This window comes from Varanus komodoensis, unplaced genomic scaffold (assembly GCF_004798865.1).
Source record: "Varanus komodoensis strain SLA01 unplaced genomic scaffold, ASM479886v1 scaffold2, whole genome shotgun sequence".
NCBI lineage: Eukaryota > Metazoa > Chordata > Lepidosauria > Squamata > Varanidae > Varanus > Varanus komodoensis.
This window is the reverse complement of record NW_025335568.1, coordinates 52,105,083-52,130,503: the sequence shown is the minus strand read 5'-3', so window position 1 is coordinate 52,130,503 and position 25,421 is coordinate 52,105,083. Positions and strand designations below refer to the sequence as shown.

General features: G+C 40.4%; 1 protein-coding gene across 1 annotated transcript in view; it reads left to right on the top strand.

The window, feature by feature from the left end:
- Window positions 1–25,421, top strand: part of HHAT (hedgehog acyltransferase) — a 184,654-nt gene that overhangs the window by 62,765 nt on the left and 96,468 nt on the right. Inside the window, exon 10 of the mRNA XM_044429127.1 lies at window positions 8,781–8,816. Coding sequence (XP_044285062.1) covers window positions 8,781–8,816 — 36 coding nt within the window. The remainder of the gene's footprint in view (window positions 1–8,780; window positions 8,817–25,421) is intronic.

The following is a 25,421-nucleotide window of genomic DNA, read 5'->3' as shown; positions in this document are numbered from 1 at the left end:
CCAGAAGTCCAAAAATAGAATAATATAAGAAAAGCTCCATATGTTCTTAGACTTAGGATTAACTTGAGTAATTTTCTTGGTTCTTTTGTGGTCTTGTGATATTATTATGTTTTCTGTTGAGTTTATTTTAAACTGTATTTCAAAATAAAATAATATTTCAGGTTAAAATAGAACTATGCTGGGTCAGACCAAAGGCCAGTCTTGCATTCTGTTCTCACAATGACTGAGACAGCTACCTGTGGGAGCCTAGGAGTGGGAAGTGAGTACAACAGCCCCTTCCCACTTACGCTCTTTGGCAACTGGCAGACAGAGCCATTTTGCCTCCAGTACCTGAGATAATGTCCCATATCATGAGCGTTAGCCACTGAAAGACTTATTTTCTATGGATTTTCTTAATCCCCCTTTAAAAATCATTCACGTTGGTCACCATTGCTACATATTGTGCAAGCAAATGTTTACAATTCAGTATATCAATGTGTGACTTCTTGGAGAAAGTATTGCAGCACAGCCCCATCCACTTTCCCTCAAGTGCTGCTTGTCTGGACGCTTACCAGTTTTTTCCCATTTTAAAGCGCTGGAATGCTTTTTGCGAAATCTCATTATTGTCAGTTAGAGTTTGCTGTCATTTGTCGGAGTGCCTGCTTCGACAATTGGTGTGAGAGAGTTCAGAGAGAGAAATAAAACACTGCAGACGAGAGATAAAGTTTCAAAGCATGCTTGGTTGGTTGTTCGGGAGAACAAAGAAGATCTTCGCAGAAAATTCTCCTGCGTCAACACAAGCAGCCCTTTTTATTATTTCACAGATTGATACATTTATACTTGCGTAATCCAATAGCCATCGAGTAAAGCAGTGAACACCCTAGTTGATTGTGCGCAAGCGCAGGATTCACAAAGGCTTATTGATTGCTTATGTGCAGGCGCAGGAAACAGGAAGCGTACTTATTGCTATATATGGTCACAAGCCTTATATGGTTACACAGGTGAAGTACAATGCTATTAGCTGAGTAAGTTGCAATACTATTGGCTGGTAAATTACAATACTATTGGCTGAGCGTAACGTGCCTAGCTACAGCATGAATGCTGCGAGGCAGGAATGAATTCCCACAGTCATTGGCATTTTGGGACTCATCCTTTTTGCCTTTGGTTCCACCCACTGCTGGATTACATCTTCCTGCGAGCTTCCTAAAAAATCAGATTGGCCTTTGGGCAGAAAAAAAGGTTAATATTTCAGTATAGAAAGACTTGTGGCAGTGTCCAACTTAGTGTGAGCAGACTTCTCCTAGAGAAGAATTTAAGGGTACAAATTCCTGGTTTGGACCTGGTGGGTTTCCTTTTGGTTTCATTTTCATTTTCTTCATTGGAGTTCAGATCTGAACTAACTGATCAAATACACAGATTTCAGATATTTTTAAATGGCCACAGCAATTTGTGCAAATAGGATAGTGTTTTTTAATTTCTAATGATTTTGATCCTTAAACTTGTGCAAGTGGTTGTTGTTATCATTGCTGATGATGGTGGTATCATCATCATCATCAAGGACTTTAAATTTGTGCCTAGGTACTCCAATTGGTGCAGATCATGGGCAAGAAGGTATTGTTGAACTCAAGCCCTGTGTGGGTTTCCCATGGGCAACTAGTTGGATGCTTGTGAACAGAGTGCTGGACTAGATCACCCTTGGTAAGAACTAGCATGGCTCCTTTTATGTTCCATGAATCACTTCTTTAATCTGCTTTAATACTATGGTGGAAACATTGGAATCCCAGCATCTTCCCTGTACTCTTACCCTGGATGCAAAAACAGGTTTGTGAAGGTGATGCTAAGCTGAAAAAAAATCTAGAGGAATTTTTTTTCAAAGGGGGAAGATGGATGAGCAGCTTTTCTCCACCCACCCTTCCTCTGCAGTAGTTTCCAGCCTGTCTTGGCTGGCTGTGTTTGGTTTGAAAATTAAACACCAAAGCAGAAGCAAGCGCTGTTTGATCCAGAGTACCTAGCTGGTATAATGAGCTTTGTTCTACCCAGCTCCAAGTGAATGTTTACTTAATAAATGTAACATTTGATGCCATTCCAGACAATTTACAACTGTTTGAGAATATTATAGCCATTAATTCTCTCTAGTGAGCAGTGGTATTGTGGGAGTCTTAAAAATCCCACACAGCTTGTCCAGCCTAATACTGATTAAGAGGTTTTCAGGCTAGAGGCAGAGTGTTTAATAAAGTGCAGGACATTATACTACAATTCTGATTCTGAATATCTTTATGTGCTCCTAGGTTGCAGGGAAGCTGCAAAGGATGGGAATTGGATGTATCTCTGTGGCAGACCACATGCTTCACATGCTGAAGGTCCCAGGTTCAATCCCCAAGAAGGCTCCTACTTGAAACTCTAGATTAGGGTTGTGAAGATCAGGCCAGCATTTAGCTCTCTTGTGCTTGCTGGGCTTCTTTCCTGCACTTGGCCCTAGCCAGGAAGCAAGTTGAGCTGAGATCAAGTCAATGAATGCTGAGGAACAGTATGAGCTTCTTTATGCCCAGTATGCAATTTTTGCACAAAGTACACAAATTTTACTAGTCATATGTACGAATGCAGAACTCCGCTTGTACAGTGGGTCCATGGGCAAGCCAGCCTCACAGACTCACTTCCTGCTGGATGTCCATGCAAATGCTTAGTGTGAAGGGGAGTCCAGGGAGCTGAGCCAAGGAAATCTGACAGATTCCCACTCCCAAAGTAGATTTGCCCCATATTGCTGCTTTGGATCCTTCTAAACAGTCAGTGCCAACAGTATTGGACTCAATAGATTGATGGCTTAGCCCAGTAGAAGGCAGCTTCCTATGTTCCTCTGACTCTTTTCTGCTTAGACAAGTATCTTCTTTCTGGACATGCACATGGTCCAGAGACAACTTGTATTGGATGGGGTAAAAATACCCTAATAAAGAATAAATAAAATGGTGGTCATGTAATGAGTGGAGCTGGCTGGAGCCAGGGGTCAGACTAGATGGCCCAGGAGACCCCTTCTGACTCACTCTGTTTCTTCATGAGATAGAATTGAAATTCTGGTTATCAGTAGGCATCCTAAAATCTTCCAGAGTGACTCTGAATACAGAAGACCAGTTTAGTAGGGAAACTGAAAATGGATGGTCGTTGTGGTCATGCACTGATGGGCTAAACCTAGGCCTTGTCTAAACTTATGGCTTATCTGAACATTTCCACCCTTCCTTCCCAGTGCAGTCCATGACTATGATTTGGACTTTCCATTACTTGCACTTCAAAAATTATTTTACTGTGTTTGTTAGAAGCTACCATGTATTTAATATTGAACACTGTTTAAAAGAGAATATTAAATGATAGTTCATGACTAGAAGTTTTCTTGCATGCAAGAAAAACACATACATTGCAAAGCTCTCAGGACAGAGTACATGGTACTCTTACTCTGGCATCCTTACTCTGCAAAACATTCATTTGAATTAGATTAGCTGAGAGTGAGCAATTGACTGAAGACCATGTAAATTTATAGCCTGAGGTTTTTTTTAACAAATGATCTCCTGAAAGTTTGTAGATGAGGGATGGAGATCTTGATACTGCCTCTGGGAGCCTATTGCTTCCATCATCTTGCTACCCAGAGCACTGTTTGTAGCAAAGCACTGTTCTTTACTGATTGGGTTTTGTAAAAGACAGAAAAGACCTGACCACAGCTGGCATTCTACTAATGTGGGACTCATAGTATCTCAAGTGGTTTCCTTTGCACAGTGCTTCTAATTTTGACTAGCACCTCATCTGCAAAACCTTCATTGCTTGATATCTAACCATTCCTTGATATCTTTATCCTCTTGGGAGTTATTCAGCAACTGAAGCTTGAAAGCAAAGAAAGAGCAGAGCTGCACACACTTGTGTGATGTTATCTGTTTTTTGGTTTCAGTGTACTAAGAGACTCTTCCCCATTTCTATTAAAAAAAATCCAAGTAGCTGAATGGAATAAAAATTTCATCATAATTGGAGGCATTAAAATCATGCTGACCTCAGTGAATATTTCCATGAAGTCATTTTAAGCTTGCAAACATCTTTCCCCAAATGATGCTACATTTCTTTTTCCTTCAAAGGCCAGGCAATCCCTGAAGTGTCAAAAATATTTCTCTATTCAAGGAGGTCTGTATTTGGAAGAGCTGTCCATGGTACTGATATATTCTAGTTTTATGGTTCAGACCATCCATGAATAAGTGACTGCTTTTGAAATCCAAGCTTAAAAGATACACAGTACCTGCTTAAGGGACTGAATAAATTAACAGTTTAAATAGCCTTGAAAATGGCATGAATATTCTTGCTATCCTACATAAAGCATCTATCATCCTATACCAAGTAGATTCTCTCACCTGCTCCTGAGTGTATAGATGTAGACCATGTATGTTCTCTTGTTCTCCAAAGGCGCAGCCTCCTATATCTGGGAACTTGCTCCTTCTTTCCTCCAACATGCACGTGCAATTATCCCCTTATCCCCTTTTAACACAGGCACATTGAAAATGACTGAATTATTGTGTGAGCATGTATCTGTGGAAAATATAGAGAGTCTTTAACAACCATGTTCTGCTTTATTATGACATGCAAAATATGGGGTGTGTGGATCTTTAAGATTCTGTGAGTGGTGTCTGATAGAAGCAGGAAAATGTTCCCCTGAAAGTTTCCAAAGGGCTGAGTGGGGAGAGTTTCTGGAAAAGCATCAGGTGCAGTTTAGGATGGAAACCCAGTGGCAATTTCTTTCCATTCAGCAGAAGGTGAAAGGCACCTTGAGATCCAACCAAAAGACTTTCTAAGGAAAAATAAAAAGAAGAAAGAAATTATGGGAATTGTGGTCCATGACATCTGGAGGGTAGAACCTTGGGAAAGAATGAGCTAAACTGTTACTTGGATAGACAAGAACCCAGCTTCCGAACCCAGCTTCCAAACCCAGCTACCAAAAATACTTTTAGATGCAGGGGATTTGGTATAGCTCCTTCTGCCTGCAAAGCATGCATTCCCCTGAGCTACCAGCTCCGGTCATCAATGGCAAGGCTGATCTCTGGATATTCATTTACAACCTCAGAGTCATCCACCTAGTAAAGATTTGAAGCCTCTGCCACAGAGCAAATGGAACATAGTCATATATCAAGTAGCCACAGTAAAAGGGACTTACTCTATGATTAACATAATTCTGATTGCTTTTAATGGGATTGCTTTTAATGGCTGTAAGTATGGCTAAGTTGAGATCAAAACTTGATTTGTTTTTCCCCCCAGTATTTGCCTGCTTTGGATCCTCTGGAAATAAATTGAATTTGGGGTTTGTGTTGCTTTCCATATATAAATATAATCTTTATGTATCCCATCTTCCTGTATCCCATCACCAAGTGAGTGGGGGGAAGATTTAGTAGGCAAGGAACACAGCTGGCTGGCAACCTCTTTGTCACTGGGTTCCTTTATCGCAGTGCTTTTTCTGAGCTTTCTAGGCACTGCCTGTGTTGAACTCCATCTGCAGAATAGGTGCCATGGATAACTCCTATAAAATTGAATAAAAGCTGCAGTGAATATGGAACCGCACTGATTCAGGAGGATCTAGCCTCTCCTGGCAAGCAGTTAACTGTTATGCTTAGGTCTGTTCAAGACAGTCAGCTGTGGAGTTTTATCTGCCCTGGCACTACTTGAGCAGTTTTGGATAGAGCAACTACTTTCCAAAACAAATGAAATCCCTGATAGACTTTCTGGACACAATTGAATGAATGGCAAAAATCCCATTGACTTAGCTTGTGCCAAAATTCTGCTGCTGGTCTATAATGCTTGATTATTTGGCTATTAAAGTAGAATTATAGAAATCTTCTAAGATCCAGAATGAGAAAAGTCTGGCTGAATGAGACATCTCAGTTTTCATCTCATTCAAAGCATATCTCAACCCTTACTGATGCAGAGTGTCGTACTAGGACAGAAAAGACCAATGTTCAAATTCCAGCTCAGCTCACTGAGTAACTTTGGGTGAGTCAGACTGACTTTTCCCACAGGATTTTTATGTGGGAAAGCAGTGGCATGAATGCCACCTAGAGCACTATGGAGGAAAGGCAGATTATAAGTGTAATTTTCCATACACTCAACTAGTAAAACTCACCCTGAACCGGGCACAATCTCTCATCCTAAATTCCTTGCTGGGTTGTTGTGAGAACAAAGTATTGAGAAGAGCCATGAATACTACCTCAGCTCCCTAGAGAAAGAAAGAATAAACGTGTCATAAATAAAGGCTTTCAAAATATTTTGCCTTTTTAACCAGGTTAACTACCATTATGTTGCCTGTCTTAATCCCTATCTTAATATGCACTTAAAATGCATATTAAAATAAGTGTATTCCCAGTTTGTTTTTCTCCCAGTTTATTAGATCTTGAAGTGATGATCAGAGAGCTTCAGGAACTCCTGAGACCACTGCTATGAAGTCAGCACAAGTCAGAGGAACTGTGAGGATGTTTATTATTTTATCAAGATCAGATCCTATGATTAAATATGTCAGACTCATGGGAGATCCTACATGGGAGGGCTTATACAAGGGAAAGCAAACTGTGGTGTGGCAGATGTATGGAGGATTCCCTTCATTTCTTTATCCATGCTAGGCTAGTGCTGATGGCTGTTAAGAGTTCAACAACATCCAAAACACAACATCCAAAGTCCACCCTAGCCTTACAGCATTGACTGTTGGTGTAAGACTCTTCAGGCAGTATTTCGATGTGGTAGAAAAGGAAGTTTCTTTCTCTCTTTTGAAATTAGAATGGAGTCTTGGAATGGTATTCTTTTGTCCTCTGACCTTGCTGTTCCAGTGAATGAATGCTTGGAGAGAGGGCCTCAGCTGGTGTGAAGCAATGCAATTTAGAGATAAGGTGGTTTGTACTAGTTCAGGTCAAGACCTATAATAAGTCTAATATAGTCGTGCCTTTTTATTTAACAAACAGCACAATATAGCAGGAACACTGTCAAACAATCAAGATACTTTCAGACTGGCTGTGACAATAAAGAAATGGTAAAGATGAAATGGAACCATTGAAAAATAATTTCAGAGCATCTGCAACACAGCCTGGCCTGATTCATCATTTCCGCCAGTCACGCAGTAAATGCAAACTAATCACAGTTTTGGCTTTCAGATCAGTGCATTATTGCTATCCCAGGTGGGAAGTGTCAGGGTCCACAGCTGGGAGATGGGGAGCCAGAGTCAAGGCAAGAGAAGAGGTACCAGGCAACACAGAGTCCAAAAGCAGGGATTAATGGAAAGTCCAAATCATAGTCATGGTACAAGCCAAGGTCAAAGACCAGAAGTGTACATGAGTGCAGGGGATGTGGTCAGAAACAAGCCAAGAGCCAAGAACCAGAGGACAGACAGACGTGCAGATACCTTGGACAGGGTATTAGAGCCAGAGTCACAGCAAGGCAAGATACATGGCACAGCAAGGGACATGGCAAGACAGGATACATGGCAAGATGTAGGAGACAACAGGAACCCGATGCAGCAAGGGCCAGGCAAGGTGCAGGAGCTGAACCACAGCTAGCAGGCAAGCCTCACTGAGGCAATACAGCAAGGTGAGGCAGGGTACAGGCCAGGTAAGAGGCAGGCACAACAGCAAGGCAACAGGACAAGGCAGGATACACAACAGGAACCAGGAACAGGAAAGGTCAGGCAGAATGCAGGCACAGGAGGCCCATAGCAGAAGACAGGGAAGATGCAGCACAGTCAGACAAGGTGCAGGCACTGCAGCTACGGGAAGGCCAGTGTTGCTGAAGCTAGCTCTGGAGGGGATTGCTTGCTGCTATATAGTTCTTCCCCCAGGACGCAACAGTATAATGACAGGTACAGCAGGCCTTGGGACCAATTCCTTCATAACCTATGGAATTTACTTCCATGTAGTGATGGCCACCAATTTGGATGGCTTTGAAAGAGGATAGGACAAATTCCTGTAGGAGAAAACTGTCAATGGCTACCAGTATGATGACTATATGCTACCCCCAGTATCAGAGACAGTATGCCTGTGCGCACCATTTGCTGGGGAAGCTGCGTGTTGCACTTGTGGCCAGCCTGTGTGTCTTCTGAAGGCAGCTGGTTTATCACAGGATAAGCAGAATGCTGGACTGTTTGGACCCATGTTCTGACCCAACATGGTTTTGGTATATCTAGAGACTGCAAGCATTCCTTTCTTACTATCTTTTTAGGTAGGCAAACAGGTCTAAGAGGTAAACACTTATAAGATTTTCATTATAATTGCTTTTCATTGGATGTGAACTTCTGATTTGAATTTTTTTTTCTTTACTGCGAGAGTCCTAAAACGTGTAGTATTGTGTGCTTGATTATACCTGTAGTACCTCTTTTTGATGAAGGAGTTGATTCAGGAACTCCCAGCCCTGTCTCAGTTAGAATACTTTTGGCTATGGAATCTGTTCCCCAGAGAGGTCCGCCTGGCGCCGACATTATACTCTTTCTGGCGCCAGGTAAAGACCTTTTTATTCAACCATTATTTTAATAACCAATGGTTTTAGATGTTTTAGGATTTTTCCCTTCACAGTCGCACTTTCTATTTCCCCCCCTCCTTTTTCTTAAGTTCATGATGTGTTTTATATTGTTTTAATAATTGATGTTTTATATTGTACTTTTCTATTTTATATTGTACTTTATATTATATATTTTGTAAGCCGTCCTGAGCACTTGGCAATAGGATGGGAAATAAATGCCTGAAATAAATAAATATTTTAATTGATCATATTTCTGATATCGTACACCTACACATTTTTTTCTACAGGAGCTTTGATGTTGGACTGCATAGGTTTCTTATTAGGTAAGTCAATATTTATTTACTATTAGATATTGTTGCATACAAAGATCATTATAGCATAATTTCTGGAACTCGGTGTTGGCAGTTCTTGTGGTTTCATCTTTTATGGATGGTTTCTCCTTCAGCAAATTAAGGTGACTGGGCTTGATCAAGATACTTGCCTGTGAAATGGGCTGGGACGAAGCAAACTTTCTGACTGTTCAAGTTTCTTCTGCAGAATGTAGTTTCACCCATTTTTCTACAGTCTTCTCCTAGTGGGAAATTTAGGACTTAATGGTTTGATGGCACCCCCTTTAGACAGCTATTTGTATCACTTCAGTTGCAGAGAACACAACTAACATTTCTCTTCTCCCACTGCCATTCCATGATTTATGGAATGGCCCACATTCTACATGGCCCACATTTTAGAGCAACAAACAAAATAAAGAACTCTTTGTCATCTCTGATTAAAGCTAAGAAGAAGAATTATTCTGAGCAGGTGCTATTTCATGTTTTAACTGAGATCTTAAGCAGCATCATAAAGCTACAGAATGCTATGGCTTGCTACACAATGAATAGAATGAGCATCTGTAATCATGTGCATATCCAGCTGGACACCCTCTGATTATACACATTTTAGAAAATCAGAACACAGAAAGGATGATGCGCTGAACGGGATCAGCCTCAATGGGTCTGTTTCCACTGCTGGGACTATCTGCATTCTCTGCATGGTTATTTGAAGTTCCCTGGTGTGCAGCCTCAACATTCAGCCCGAGGTGAACCTGGGTCTCCTCCTTTGCCCTCTGCTCTCCATACCACAACCCGTTCCCCTCTGCAGGCTCCTCCAGTGTCATGATAGCATGTTAGGGCACCTAGCAAGAAAGAAAGAGGCTACTAGATGCCCTTTTATGCAGCCAGATCTCTGGCTCTGTATATCAAGAAACAATGTACTGTGATTTTGTGGTAGGATATAACTTAAATTTTTGGACCTATAATATGATTTTCACAGCATGGTTTGTTTAGTTAAAGATTACTTGATGCAAAGTACTAGAGATCAAAGGCCATCCTCTCAGTGACAGAAATGGAAATAAAATGTAGAAAATGGGTGTAAATTCCGTGAGGATATATCTTGTTAGTTTTACTGAAGGCAAGCCAAAGGTGCACTGTAGTATAGCCAATAGTGGAATAAATGCCATGTGAAAGTACCTTATAACAAACTTTTTAAATGATAAAATAACTTATCTTAGTATCTTAGTATTTTTAGACTCATTTAATTTTTCAGGAGGGGTTTCTCTGCAATGAAAATGTAGGCAGATATAGAATGTTTTGAAAAAATATGTACAAAATATTTCTTACTTGAAAATACAGGCATTACCATATATAAAAAGATGACAATGACACTGGTAACTTAGTAGAAGGTGGCACTGTGATTATTTTGTTTAGCAAAGCTGTGTAGGATCCTGGTTTTACTGAAATGCTTCTGCTATATAATTAATTAATTAAAAATTAATGCTGCCATATAATTTTGCTTCTGCTAATGGAAAAATAGGTGGTTTGTGATCTTGTTTCTTTGTGTGTTATTAAGATTAAATGTGCATGATAATAGAATTTAAGATAATATTTTCATCAAGGAAGAGAAACAAGCTGGTGTGACGGTTGGGTTATTTCAGAGATTCTCAAATTTTTTTAAAAAAAAGATGTAGGGAATAACCAGCAGAAACAAGTTCTTTAATATGTGAGATTATTTGCTTGCTTAATGCAAAATTACACTCCCTTTGAGTCAATGATGTTCCCTGATGGAGGGAAATGAAATGCAGGAAGAAGTGCCAGAAGGCTTTTTGTATTTGAAAGGATAGCAATTGTTCGTATCTGGAAGACTGTAGTAAAAAATTGCTGTTGCTAAATGAGAAAAAAGAGCCACTGGTGTCCTAATCTAGACTACATATTTTACTATAGTCTAGTTTACATATCCAAGTAAATTATTCACAAAGTATAATGTGTGCCTCCATGTTGAAATTGAAGGTTGTTGAATTTGATAGAACTTGATTTGGTATCTCCATCTTCCATCCATGTATAATCTGCTGAATGTTAATGAAATCCAACCATGCTCTGTTCTACCATAGTTAGCACTAGAGAGAGAAGTAAAATTCCATAAGGAATTCCTGGAGCCCTGGACAATAGCTGCAAAGTTAATTGCAGAGATGGGGAAGACTATAATGCATCACAGTGGTGAAGAGTCATGAAATGTACATTTTAATAAATAAACGTTATTGGTTTCCTAGTAACTTAAATGAGACCCATTTTGAGGCTGCAGGAAGGAAGGGACAGAAAGGAAAGCAGGAATGGATTTTTTAGGGAGGAAAATACTGTGGTTTCATTCTTGTACTGAAAAGTACATGCTCCAAGACAACCCACTGATAAATTATAAGTGAACAAAGGAGCATGAGGCTGTAGCAATTCAGTAATAAAGGAAAAGTGCTGCTCAGAGACGTCCTCTTTATTAAACCATTATTTTTGGCTTTAGAATGTTGTTCCATGGAATTGCCAACTGATCTTGGACTTGTTATTGATGTGTCTAGGTGCGCTTTAGTTATAAACAAGGCTCCATACCCTCTGAATTGGGTGGGCATATTCCAGGGTCTGGGGGGCCCTCATTGCCCCACATTTCAGATCCAATGGTTGCTGCACCCCACTTCCACTGAATTAGTTGAAGTGTCAGGAAAAATGGCTGTGATTTCACAGTGTAAAAAGGCAGGTGGGCAGCACATGCCTCCTTCGCAAGCAAGTGCATTTTAAGTGAAATTGTTTCACTGCCAAATTTTTGCCAACAATGCAATTTTGGCATCTGGGACGTGGGGGCTGTGCAAAGGTTCTGGGCAGAGAATCAATGTAAGCTTCCAGCACTTGCAGAAAAATAATAGTTAAGAGTAAAGTCTTCCTTCTCTATAAGACCCTATTCATGAGCAGGGCTTTTTTCCAGAGGGCCAGAAACTAAGTAGGGCTTTTAGAAGTCAAGCTGGATATGCCTTCAGTTCCAGTTTAACTGTTGCTAGAACAGTGTCTTCCTACAAGCTCTGGTGCCTGGTACCCTTTGCTTCCTTGATCTTGTTTTGTGCCTGAAATGTGATGTTGTTGTGCTTTGGACTCTGCTTCTTTTACTGCATTTATGATTGCTTTTTGGAACTCATCCTCTTGCCTGGTGATACTGTGCACTGACCATTATTTGCCAGCTAACTAGTTTAGCACTGAAATGCTGTCTTGCTGAACTTTAACTTCTTTGCTTGACCATTTGCCCTTTCATTTGTTTTAAGCTTAGTCTGAGCCAGGCATAGTAGACAAGCCCCTAGAAGTGTCTGCTTCCAATTTTAGCTGCTACAATCAAACTGTGGTTTATTTGAGTCTGGATTGGGTTGCCATCACCAGTGCATTGAACTCTACCCCTAAGCACAGCCGTATTTATGTATTTGAGTTCCCTTCCATGTATTCAAAAATTGTCCTTGCCACATATCTCTGTTTCTCATCTTCAAAAAGAGTCAACATTTTTCAGAATTTCTGCTATACAATGTTCTCTTTTAATTGCTTGAGCACACATGCAAACCTTTTTCACTTGTGACTGAGCTCATTTGAGGGGAGCTTTTTCCCTACATGCGCACTGTCCAGGCCTGATTTCTGGTTGTAACTCAGTTGTCGAGCTAAGCTCAGATGGTGACTGGCACAAAATCATGCCATGAACTTCATTGCTGTGAATTTCATGGATATGAACCATGATGCTCAGCCAACTCACAACCTAGCCAAAATCTAATATCATAACCACTACCCCACCCTTTGCGAGCACCAACCCACTGTTGTGACTGCCAGCTGCTCCTAATAGATTGGATAATATGCAGTGTATTATATGCATGTGAATACATGTGTGCACTTGCACACAAATAATAGATCAACACAGCTTCTTGTATTTCTTTTTTTCAACTGTCTTTACTGACATGGCTTTGAGAGCTGTCACAATGAACTCCTGTACATGAGAATTTACCACAGGGAGTCAGTTCCGCACATTCATATGTGAATAATCAGGTGACCTGTCTCTGGAAAAAATGATGCTTATAAACAGTTCTGTATAGTAGTACTTGGTGTTTGTTCTTCCTCTTGTTTCTCCTCTTTATGGCAGGTATGTTCCACTAGAAAAATATCACCATGGATAGATTAGCCCTAATCCCTCCTGGTCTTCATGCATTCAGTGGAATGTAGGCTCTGCCATACATTTGGGACCTGCTTGATCAGGGTTGCTCAGGATGGATCAGGAGCCTTTGCCCACAGTGTTGAGGCAGCAAGAGCTTGGAGCCCCAACTCAGTCTTCCCAGTCTGGAGTGCTTCAGATGTTGGGGACTTCCCTCTAGCTCCACCAGCCCTTGTCAGTATGACCAATGGTCAGGAATGCTGGGAGTTGTAGCTTAAAATCACTGGAGCACCCCAGGCTGGAGAAGGCTGGTCTAACATAATTACTGTTCTTTGAAATATGTATTATGATTCTTCATGTTCTCATATTGCTTTTTGATCAAGTAATTGGGACTAATGACATTTGATGCATTTAATATACACTATTTAACATTTTATTGATATATTTTGTCATCCCACCTCCCATTCATGTTACCAGTCAGATGCGCACACTTGTGCATAGCCTCAGCAGGGTTAAAGCACGGGGTGTTTCCAAACTATTTGCTGGATCCAATTATTTTCTATTGTGCTTTTATGTTGACAGCTGTTTCAAGGCTCATGTGATATGAGCCTGTACTTTTATGTCTACTTTTGACTTGTGGTTATGTCTATTACTTGTCTTTTTCCAGCATCAAACAAATAGAAATTGCACAAAAACCAGTCTTGACTCGGTATCAACCCCTTTGTTCCACAGAAATACAGCACCTGCCTGTGAAGGTAGAATTCGGTCTGCCAAAAAGAGGCTATGTAGAGGTTTGGTGTTTCTCTCCCACATTAAAGCCAGAGATACAAAAGAGAGCATGTTCTGGCCTAGCTATCCTTTGTTGTCATTCTGTGTGTTTGGGACTGGCACTCCCACAAATCCTGCCTATTCCAGTGCTACCCAAAGACTAACAGAATTTGGATAATGAACCATCTGTTGGTTTGCTAAGTGCTTTGTGTCTGGAATTGGCAAAAGGAGCGGGAAGGGGACTGATGGCTAGTAAGTGCTGTCTACTCATGTCTCATCAGAACAATGGCATGGTTATGAATGCAGCACCGTGCAGTGCTGGTAGACAGCCCCATGGGATTTTCTGGATATGTGATGCACATGCCCCCACGCCTGTGCTCATGACATAAAGGGGCTTGTGAAGTTGCAGTTTCTCCAAACACACCGACTGAATTTGGACAGTCTTCTAATTCATTATTTGAAGGAATTGGGAGGGGTTGCAAGTTTCAGCATTCCCTTTTCCCTTCCCTTCTTCCCTTTCCTCTTGTCTTTGTCTGCATGGTTATCCCCTCTTACTTTGTAATCTTCTCTTAAACCACCATTGCTTGTTCAACAAGAGAGGCAAACTGTGGTTTGCTCAGAAAGAAGCTCTCAAGTCTGTTGATTTCTGCTGATCTTCCAAACATCAGCCTGGAGGATTGTATGGATTTCGTCTCTGAGATACCTCAGACGTTATGCCAAAGCATGGCTTAGCACTGTGTGAATGAATAAAGGTCTCTTTGGACTCTTTCTGCTTAGCTAGAGGCTGCAAGTTTTGAGTTCTGCTCTGAAAACCTGAATTAGAAGTGGTTAACGCTTCTCTGAGGGAGGGTCGAGTGCCTGCCCCTTTAAAGGAGGCGGTAATACGACCGGTCCTGAAGAAAGCGTCACTGGATCCAGAGATGGCCACTAACTATAGACCTGTGGCCAACATCCCGTTTCTGGGCAAGGTGTTGGAGCGAGTGGTGGCGGGACAACTCAAAGCACTCTTGGATGAAACTGATTATCTGGATCCTTTTCAGTCCGGCTTCAGACCCGGGTACAGTACTGAATCTGCCTTGGTCGCCCTGTACAACGACCTGTGCAGGGAGAAGGACAGGGGGAGTACATCCCTGTTGGTTCTTCTGGACCTCTCGGTGGCTTTCGATACCATCGACCATGATATCCTTCTGGATAGACTTGCGGGATTGGGGGTTGGAGGCACTGCTTTGCAGTGGTTCCGCTCCTATCTCGACGGTTGATTCCAGAAGGTAGTGCTGGGGGACCATGTCTCTACGTCATGGCAGCTATGCCATGGGGTACCACAGGGCTCCATTCTATCCCCTCTGCTATTTAACATCTATATGAAACCGCTGGGAGAGGTCATCAGGAGGTGTGGGCTGCGGAATCATCAATACGCTGATGATACCCAGCTTTACCTCTCGTTCTCCACTAATCCAGGTGAGGCAGTGGCTGTGCTGAACCGGTGCTTGGCCGAGGTAAGGGAATGGATGAGGGCCAATAAACTGAAACTCAACCCAGACAAGACGGAGGTCCTGTTGGTTGGCAGATCGGGTTTCGGAGAGGGTGGATTTGACCTGGTCCTGAATGGTGCAACACTCCCTCTTAGGGATAAGGTCCGCAGCTTAGGAGTACTCCTCGATCCGGAGCTTTCTTTGGAAGCTCAGGTGACAGCGGTAGCGAGGAACGCCTTCCTTCAGCTTCGGCTGATTAATCAGCTGCGCCCCTACCTGGAGTACGACTGCCTGGCGACGGTGACACACGCGCTGGTGACTTCCCGCCTAGACTTCTGTAACGCGCTTTACGTGGGGCTTCCCCTGAAGACAGTCCAAACACTTCAGTTGGTGCAAAATAGAGCTGCCAGGTTGCTGACGGGGACGGAGCGTTATGCTCACATGACTCCAGTCCTCCGTCAGCTTCACTGGCTTCCCATTGAAGCCCGGGCCCAATTCAAGGTGTTGATTATGACCTATAAAGCCCTAAACGGCTTGGGTCCTGGCTACCTGAACGAGCGCTTACGTCCGTATATGCCCGACCACCCTTTGAGATCTGCGGGAGAGTCCCTTCTCCGGGAACCCTCCATGAAAGAAATTAGGAGAGTAAGTACCCGGAGGAGGGCTTTCTCTGCGGTGGCGCCCAACCTATGGAATTCACTCCCCAAAGAGGTCCGCCCGGCACCGTCGTTACTGGTTTTTCGGCGCCAGGTAAAGACCTTTTTATTTAAACATCATTTCAATTGTTAAAACATACGATCTGGCCAGGGCAACTTCTTCTTCCTTCTCTTTCTCCCCCTATATTTTTATTTTATACTGATAATTTTAATTTTATATTTGTAAATCAATGTATTTTTTGTATTTTTATATTTAATGGTAATTTATTATGTACTATTGTATTTCAATGTATTTTATCATGTTGTAAGCCGCCCCGAGGTTTCGGCAAGGGGCGGCATAGAAATGTTATAATAATAATAATAATAATAATAATAATAATAATAATAATAATAATTAGAAACTAGGAAACCTGAATTAGAAACTAGGGTTAATCTGTTTTTCGTCCTGGTCTGGAAAGTGTTTGCAGGGAAGAAGAAGCATGGAACACAGCTTGCTTGACTCTTTGTTGATGTGGTACTAAATCATGGTTTGGCATTATGTCTGAAGCACCTCTTTGCATTTGTGGTGAATATTTGCTTAGTGAGAGGTCTAGAAGTGGCATTTCCACCATGGTCCAGTGGGCAACTGAATGCCCATGGAATTTCTCTTGGTAGCCATAAAGCTCCCTGTTCTTCTTTTTTGATTCTTTTAAGACTTTTCAAATTAATTTAACTGGGAGGCTGGCATACTTCTGCCCTCTAGCACCATCGCTATTTGGGTGCAGTTTGTGTGGTTTCCAAACACTTTCCAAATTCCAGGTATACCCACTGACACAGAAATGTTGGAGGCCACAGTCTAGGCATACCCATTATTATAGCATTGTTGAAACATAGTGTGTGGGGGCCTGATAAGTTTCTGGATGAGGAACAATTGGTGGCTGCTCTGGGCATTCTTGAAATAATGACAAAGAGATAAGTATATAAATGGCACTCAGGAAAAATACTCCTGAATTATCAGCTCAAAAATTAGACCTTGGTTAACCCCTGGGTCTTTGGACTGAACATACGCTGAACAGATAATCCAACATCATACTAGCTATAAGAAGATGGACTGGAAGTCTCTTGGATCATCCTGTACTTTATACATTTAAGTTATCACTGTATTAAAGTAACCCTTAATTCTGACTTGTTGAAATTTTAAGAGTTTAAGTAAAAATTATTATTGTATCTAGAAAACAACAAAGGTTACAATAAATCTCTAACTTGTTTCCCTTTATATGCTCCAGAGAATGAAATCTAAATCACATCTTAGAAAAACTAAGTGCATTCTGTTTGCTATATATTGAATTAGCTAGTGAGCATGTTGCAAAAATAAATGTAAAGTTCTTCTATCAACACAAGCTCATATTTATGTAAATTTTATGTAAATATGACATTTCAACTTTTGAAAGCTGCTGGAGTGGCAGTCAAAATTAAGAAAGGTGCAGATATTGTTATGTTTGCATATCTCTGCGGCTTTCAAAACCACATGAAAACAGTTTGCTGACCTTAGGGAAGAGAACTGGTGCAGCTACTTTTGCCAATAATACAAAGTTTGTAACTTGATGACCATACTTTATACTAATAGTTGCTGATGTCCAACTGGCTGTGTGTGGTGCTTCCCCATATCAGTTAGGATTTCTGTAACCATTCTTCATACTGGTTTTTGTTTTTGGGGGGTTTTTTTTGGTATTTTATGCGGGATTTTATGATTGTAAGCCGCCCCGAAGCTCATGCAATGGGGCAGCATATAAGTTGTTTAAATAAATAAATACATACATACATACTGCAGCTTCTCATGCCTGAAATCAAACAGATGAATTTCCTGGAATATCCAGTTTAATACTGTAGCTTGATCAGAAATCCCGGAAGTCTACAGAGGTTTTTGGGAACATGCACAATACAGGAGTCTTTGCAACCCCTTTAGTGACATCTGTTTTGCTTATTTTTTTGACTCAGAAGAGCAATTTCAATACTTCTCAGATCTAGAAATGTAGGATGCTTTAGCTTGCACTGTTCCCAACCATGTCAAATGACTGACGAGTTGTCATGGTCCAGGGTTCTGAACCTCAGATAAACTTAATCCTAATCCTCAGAAGAGTCTCCTAAATTACCAATTCTGAGAGGGGACTCATTTGCAGAAAGGTGTCATGAGGATTCCACTTTCTCAGGACCTAGTTTCTCAAGGCTGCCTGCATGCAGAGGTCACATGGTTGTTCTTAGATTTTGAGAATGAAGATACCAACATAGCATAGCCACCCTTGCATCATTGTAATCTGATGCTGCTAAATTAGACCTGATTCCTTTACGAGAAAAGGCCTTATTCTGCATGGAGAGGGGTTTAATCAGCTTAAAGAAACCCAAGGATCCCTGCTTAGGATTCAGTCATGATCTACTCTTTGTGGCAGTGAAATATAGGCAAGTTTGCTTGGCTTCCAAGTGTGTTTTGAGACCTCTGTGGTGTTTTGTTCCATTCCTGCCACCCTGCAGACACCTTGGGGAAAGTCTGATCCATAGCTGACAGCCTGGAACTCAGCATCTCCCAATCATAGTGTGTCCTTCCTGTGACTGAGGCAGAACAAAAGAGGCATTGCAGTTCATGTGATTTGATTTCTGGCTAAATGCAAATTTGTCCCTACAAAAATAGTTGTTGGTTTTACAGACAGGTATCCTTAAGATAGTGCTGCATGCCTGTGTTACGATTTTGGCAAGCTGGAGCAATGAAGAATATTCAGGGAAGCAGAAGCTGGCAGGGTGGGTTTGACCATAAAGCCAAACTCTATCATATCTCTTCAGACCGTTTTTGACTGCAAAGTTCAGCCCAGTACAGATAACCAATTTACCCAATGGTAAGATTTTCCACCACATTTCTGCTATTTTAAATCTGTATTAATTACAATATGGCTGGGGTAAATTTTGGATTGTGAGCACAAGATGGCTGCTATGAGAAGTATAGCACAGGACCAGTAACTAGATCAAAAGACAGACTCTAAGGAAAGTCTGGGGTCTGAGCCCCAGCATATTCAACATCTGAAGCCTCAGTTTCCATCAGCAACTGAAACATATTTCACAGCAATCTTAGCTGCCAGTAATAGGTTAATTTATGAAAAATAAGTAGTTACCAAGAAGCGCACATTGGCGTCCATGGGCACCAAATTGCTTACATTGTAATGTGACGTGTGTTTTTGCTATGAGTTCTAATATGTACTCAAATTCGGGTGGCTAATTGAGAGACTTTCCTATCTTTACCTTTTTGTCATCTGTATTATTAGTAGCTTTTCACAGATGAAGTTGAATGGAGAAGGTATTGTACCTTACAGTATTCTTGTATTTCTTGCTTGACAGCGTGTAATTCAGATGGCTGTTCCAAGTGGTATTTATGTATTTTGAAGAATGTAGGTTGCCATCCACTTACCTGGAAGGAGAAAACTCCATTGGACTCAGTGGAGCCGATCTTTGGACAAATGGCTAGAAGTGCTCTGTTAAATATTTGGAGTTGTTGCAAGGTTTCTTTAAAATATCCATTTATGGCCTCATGTATTTGAGGGTTTGCTTTTTTTTATAATAAGTTTTATTCAAAATTTTAGTCCTAAAAACAAAGAAAAACTAAAAACAACATCAATCATCAGAAACATCGAGCCTGCTGGGTCAGCCCCCACATTTTTTTTCCATTTATGATAATATAGAAACGTAATCTATACGAAGTCCCGTTTCCCTAGCCAATAATAAATAGAGTCCCAAGTTTGATAGAAGTCAGTATCTTCCTTCTCCTTCAATGACAAAGTCAGTCTATCCATTTCTGCACAGTCCAAGATCTTTTTTAGGATTAGGATCAGTTCGTCGGTGGGTGATTCTTCACTTTTCCACTGTTGAGCAAATGCAATCCTCGCCGCAGTGATTACATGTAAAATCAAGTACATTTCTTGTTTACTAATTTCATCAGGTATAATGCCTAATGAGAAAATTTCAGGTTTAAAAGCTAAAGATTTTTGTAACATTTCCTCAAGCCATTTATGTATTTTAATCCAATACTTTTTCGTATTTTCACAAATACACCACATATGATAGAAAGTACCCAATTTATGTTTACATTTCCAATAGCCATTTGACATATTTGGAAACATCTTAGCTAATCTATTTGGCAACAGATACCATCTATAACACATTTTATACAGGTTCTTTTTATATGAAGAAGCTAATGTTACCTTAATATTTCTCTCCCACGGCTTTTGCCATTTTTCTAATTCAATATTATATCCAAAGTTTTGTGCCCGTGTTATCATAGTTTCCTTAACCTGTTCATCTTCCATTCTCCTATCGAGTAAAAAATTATATAGTCTTTTAATCATTTTCTCATCTTATTTAAACATCACCTGATGAAATGCTGTTAAATCCTTATAAAAACCCCACATTTTATAGTCTTTAGCATATCTCAATTGTATTTGCACCTTATGCCACCAAGAGATATTAGATCCTTGTTCTTGTGTTTCTTGATTCCATTTCAATCCTCCATCCTTATCCAAAATGTCATCATATCTTATGATCTCTTCAAAGTTCAGTGCATTTGGATATACCAAAGCTTCCATAGGTGAAAGCCATCTTGGTAATTTATTATACAATTTTGTCTTTAACTTTTCCCACACCGACATTAATGATTTTCTAATATAGTGACTTAAAAAAGAGCCATGTAGCTTAGCCTTTTTGTACCACATATAAGCATGCCAGCCCATTTGCAAATCATGTCCTTCAAGATACAAGATTCTCTTATTTCTTAAAGTTATCCATTCTTTTAGCCACGTTAACACAGAAGCTTGATAGTACAACATCCAGTCAGGGAGACCAAAGGGGTTTGCTTCTTCTTAATGAAAAATGTTAGGCATATGTCTGAAGTTACACTTATTTTAAAAAGAATCTGCCCACCTCTCCTTGTAAGGAGATTTTTTTTCTTCAAATAAGGAAAAAAGTCCAAAGAGAGGGAAAACTATTTTATTCACCTCATTGAAAAAATACCATCAGCAAAAATAACTTTAAAAAGATATGATTATCCAAGATATGATTATCCATCTTCTTCTCTAAAGAAATAACTAGAGAGTAAAGTAAGCTCTGAGTGTAACCGTGGGCAGTGAGCATTATGTAGGAAGAAGTGAGAGATGATTGACTTATCTCAGTCACGTGACTTTTGGGAGAGAAACCTTCTTCCCAGAGGTTTCCACCTGTGTTTTTGTACTCTGGCCAGCTCTTGTGGTTGTGAAGTAAGGAACTGGCATCTGAGTTCAGGGCTGCCTGCTTTATTCTCCATGGCACCTAACAGTTAAAGTAGTTTTCAAATCTGGGAAAAAACTCCCCAACTTTCTTCTGTAACAGTTATCCAAAATGTTTAGGATGCCCTGCATTTATGATAAGTGATGATCTGTATTGGTTCTGGGATCTCCTGGGTTTTATTTTCTGAGAGTCATTTCTAGCCATATTACAAGAAGTGGATGGGTGCAGGGAGGCTCTTGTAATATTCTTTATCTCCATCTACCTTGAGTGTAAAGGTCCAACGACCCATGTAAAGTTTATTTGCTGCAGTGAATGAGATCTCTCCTAAAGCACTTAAAGCTTAATATACGGTCTGCTGGTACCATTTTTACATGCTTATTGTCTCTCCAAGAGCTTAAAGAACTTGTTTCCTCCCCCTTACCTCTCAACATTTTCAGAGTTTGAAAAAAGAAAACAATACAAATGATGCATTGAGAGCAACAACAAAAATTACATTATATGGAAATGAGTTTAATTTACATAATGTATTGTGCTGGCAAACTTTGGTTGTGGAATTTGAAATGTATGAACATGGAATCTCCAACAATAAAAGTTAGCTTTTTTTCACTGTAGTGCAGTTACAGAGTCATTTACTTGAATATTATCTAGCCCCTGTTATGCATGTAGTTATGTAGGTGCCATCTAAAAATGTATCACTTCCCAAATGAATTATTTTCAATTGCTTGTCAGTATAGTGCCTTTTGTCTTTCTCATTTTGTTCCATACACTTTGTCTCTTATTTGGCAGACTAGAAGGCAGCTTATACTTCCAAATGATTAGGATTCATTTGGCATAGAGCTCATTACTATGCTGCCAAGCCAGGCAATTGGTTTTACAATTATTTCATAAGCATAGACTTGTACATTTTCAGCGTCCTTTGAAAAGCATCTTGTCAGACTTGCACCATCATCAGTTGGTGAGGGTTGGATGTGAACATGAGTAGAAAGAAAATGCACATGGAGAAAGAGAAAAAACAGTGTTCTTCCCATATCCCTGGTTGAGGATAATGGATCTTACATTGCAAGTAGACTTTGTCAATGATGGCAGATGGTGTAATGTTACTGCAAAATAAAGAATATCTAACATAAAGACTATAGTGATCATATGATTACTTTCATTATTTGTTATATTTTATAGTGCTGGTTAGCCAGAGATCTCTGAGTGAAGCCGATAAAGACAAAGCTTACAACAAAGCTTACAACTATACTGATTATGATGAAAGTGTAAGATTTGTGATGAAATTGCTCTTCGTTTGCTGTTAGTTAACTATCGCACTGAGGTCTCTTTCTCTGTGTTACACTCCACCTTCCAAGTTGTTGTTGTTTCATACTGTATTATAAACGACAATGATAGGAAATTAGGTATAGGTGGGGAGACCAGATGACTCCCTTCTCAGCCTTCTGATCCACTCAGGTGAAGCATAAGCTAAGGAAACTTGGCCAATATTGTACATACCTCCAATTCCTTGTGGGCAAAGAGCATCAGAATCATATCTCAAGTGGTTCTTGCTTGTCAAAGCTTCTGCGAATGCCAATTTATTTATTTATTAAAAGCTTTTGTATGCTGTCCTATTATACAAGATCTCAGGACGGCTTACAATATTTAAAAAGACAATTAAAACAACAATTGCAATGCATAATAAAACAGAACAAAATGATAAATCGCAAAACAGAGTGATTAAACTGAACAACTATTAAAGTTTAAAATACTGTTTAAATAAAAAGGTTTAAACTTAGTGTACCTCTCTGGGGAGTACATTCCAGAGTCTGGGCGCCACAACAGAGGAGGCCCTGCTCCGAGTTGATGACCTTTTTCCTCTCTTAGGGACGATTCCCGGAGCAGGGCTTCTCCCACAGATCTTAAGGGGCGTGAGGGCATATAAGGAAGAAGACATTCCCTCTCCTAGTTGGAATCCCCTTCTTATCTCAAATCCGTGATTGCAAATTACAAGAGGGTTCCACTATACATCTCTCATCTTCCCAGTGGGGAATCAACTATTATCACAGATTGGATATAACAAAGGCAATTCTCCCCAACTCCTCCTTAAGTCATATGTTATATACCAACAACCCCCTGGGGTCTCTCATAGATCTGCTGCCTGAGATTCTCTTGGAGGAGCTACTGGGAACTTACCACTTATAGCATGGACCTTTCCTGCAAAAGAGACCTCCAAAAGGCTCATGAGATGGTGACTTTGGGGCGCAAGCCAGGTATTTTGCATTAATACACTTTGAGAAAATCAGCTATCCTAATGAAATATTTTCATTAACAGCTGATCCAGCCATTGTAGCAGTGCTAACTCCTATCTCTTCAAAGGAAGAATATGTTGCAACCACTTCTTTCCAATAATCATTTGAGATTTAGCAATAGAAGAATTTCATTAACAAATGAAATCTACCCAGCAGACTGTAGGAGCCTTCCCTCCTGGAACTACCAGAGTTTTATCCTGGAAGCGAAAAACAATCATATATTCTTCCACGTCTCCTTTTCCCTCAACTTTATTAGGCCAAGTTCCCTTAGCCTCTACTAGCTATGGCAACGATAATTTCTGAAAGGTCTGAGGTTACAATTATAAACCTTTAAAATGCAAGGCAGATATTGTCAACTGCGGTCACAAATGAAGACTCACCACCATATTTAGACTGCAAACCATACCTCTGTGATCACAAGGCCATTATTTTTCAGGAATGCCTGGGTGTGCTACCTTCTTTTCCTAAAAGGAAAGTTGAAGATCCTGGCCTGATATCAGTGTAAATCAGAATCAAGATATGGCTCTGATAGGACAAAAGTATAATTTCTGAAAGTTCATGTTTTGTTTTGTTTATTCAACTTTAAATTCTGCTTTCCACAAAGCTATCAGAATGATGAAGATGCATTTTAACGGCAAACACACAACAATACATTTATGAATAAAAACAACACAGTGCAAGTTAATCAGCAGTAATACTTCACACTTTGCTGTGTGCTGCAAACCACTTCAGGGAAAGCCTGTATAAAGTTGTGAATAAGAGTGTGACAAAATTGGAAGGCTGCCATATTGTCTTCATCATGCAGTAAGTGTGAGGCATCTTCAACTGTGCAAGAGCATTGCTACCACTAGAGGGAAATCTTGTATTAATATTTTGGGGAGCTTCTTAATCCTAGATCATGTACATGATAAAATTCTCAGTTGTACTCAGGGATAGCTGTCAGAGAGGGAAACCTCTCTATAGCTGAAAGACCCATCTTTGTGGGGCTACTTCTTTTCCTAGCTTATGTGCATTGAAGGTAGAGGCCGTAGGATTCTGCTCTTGGTCTTCTGCTCCAGCCTTTGATGTCCTCTGGGCATGTTGGACCACAACTGCCATCATTTGCAACCAGCCTGTTGGCTGGCAATGATGAGAGTCACACTTTGGACACAGGTTAGGGAGTCAGCACTAGCTCACTAAAAGCTGACACAGGAGAAATGTGTCATGGCTACCTGCACTCTACACTCACCTGCTTCCTCTCCATGTAAAGACTTTATGAAGATGACCTAGTTGACATTTTTTAGGAAGACCAACCGAAAATTCCTTCTAAGTGTGTCATCCAAAACTGACCTTTCAAAATGAGGAAAAGTAGCTATTCTGGAATTCAGCTTCCATTTTTATATGCTGTTATTTTTTTCCTTCCTTTGAGTCCTAGACACAGTGTGACTTTTGTTCTGCTTTTCCTACCAACAGATGCATAAACTAGCTTTTCTGTTGCTTTATTGCAATTCACTGTAAACCTTGGCTGTCCCCTTTGAGCATGTTGCTCACTGCCCCATCATGTGTGGATGTGCTATCAGCCCTCGAAGAGATACTATCTTGTATCGTTCCAACACACAATATATTTCAGAGTTTATTCATAACTAATGTAATACCCAGATGGTTTGAAAATGGAACTGCTTTGAAAAGTGTTTGGAAACTTTAGCTGGTCGAGAATGCAAAAGCCAGACAGCTGACCAGACAGTTACAGGAAGTATATCACTCCTTGTTACAACCACTGGCCACCTGTCTGTTTCCAGATACAATCGGAAGTGTATTCCGATTCAAAGTGCTGGTTCTGACCTATAAGGCCTCTACGCAGGGGAGACTGGTTTCTCCCATCCTCATTAATTTCTGCTTTTATTTTGAGCTTCCATGTTGCTGAACTCCCTTTCTAAAATGGAGCACTCTCAATGAGCAATATAGATAGATTCTACAAAGCTAAAATAAAAGATGCAACAGATGAGAACCTG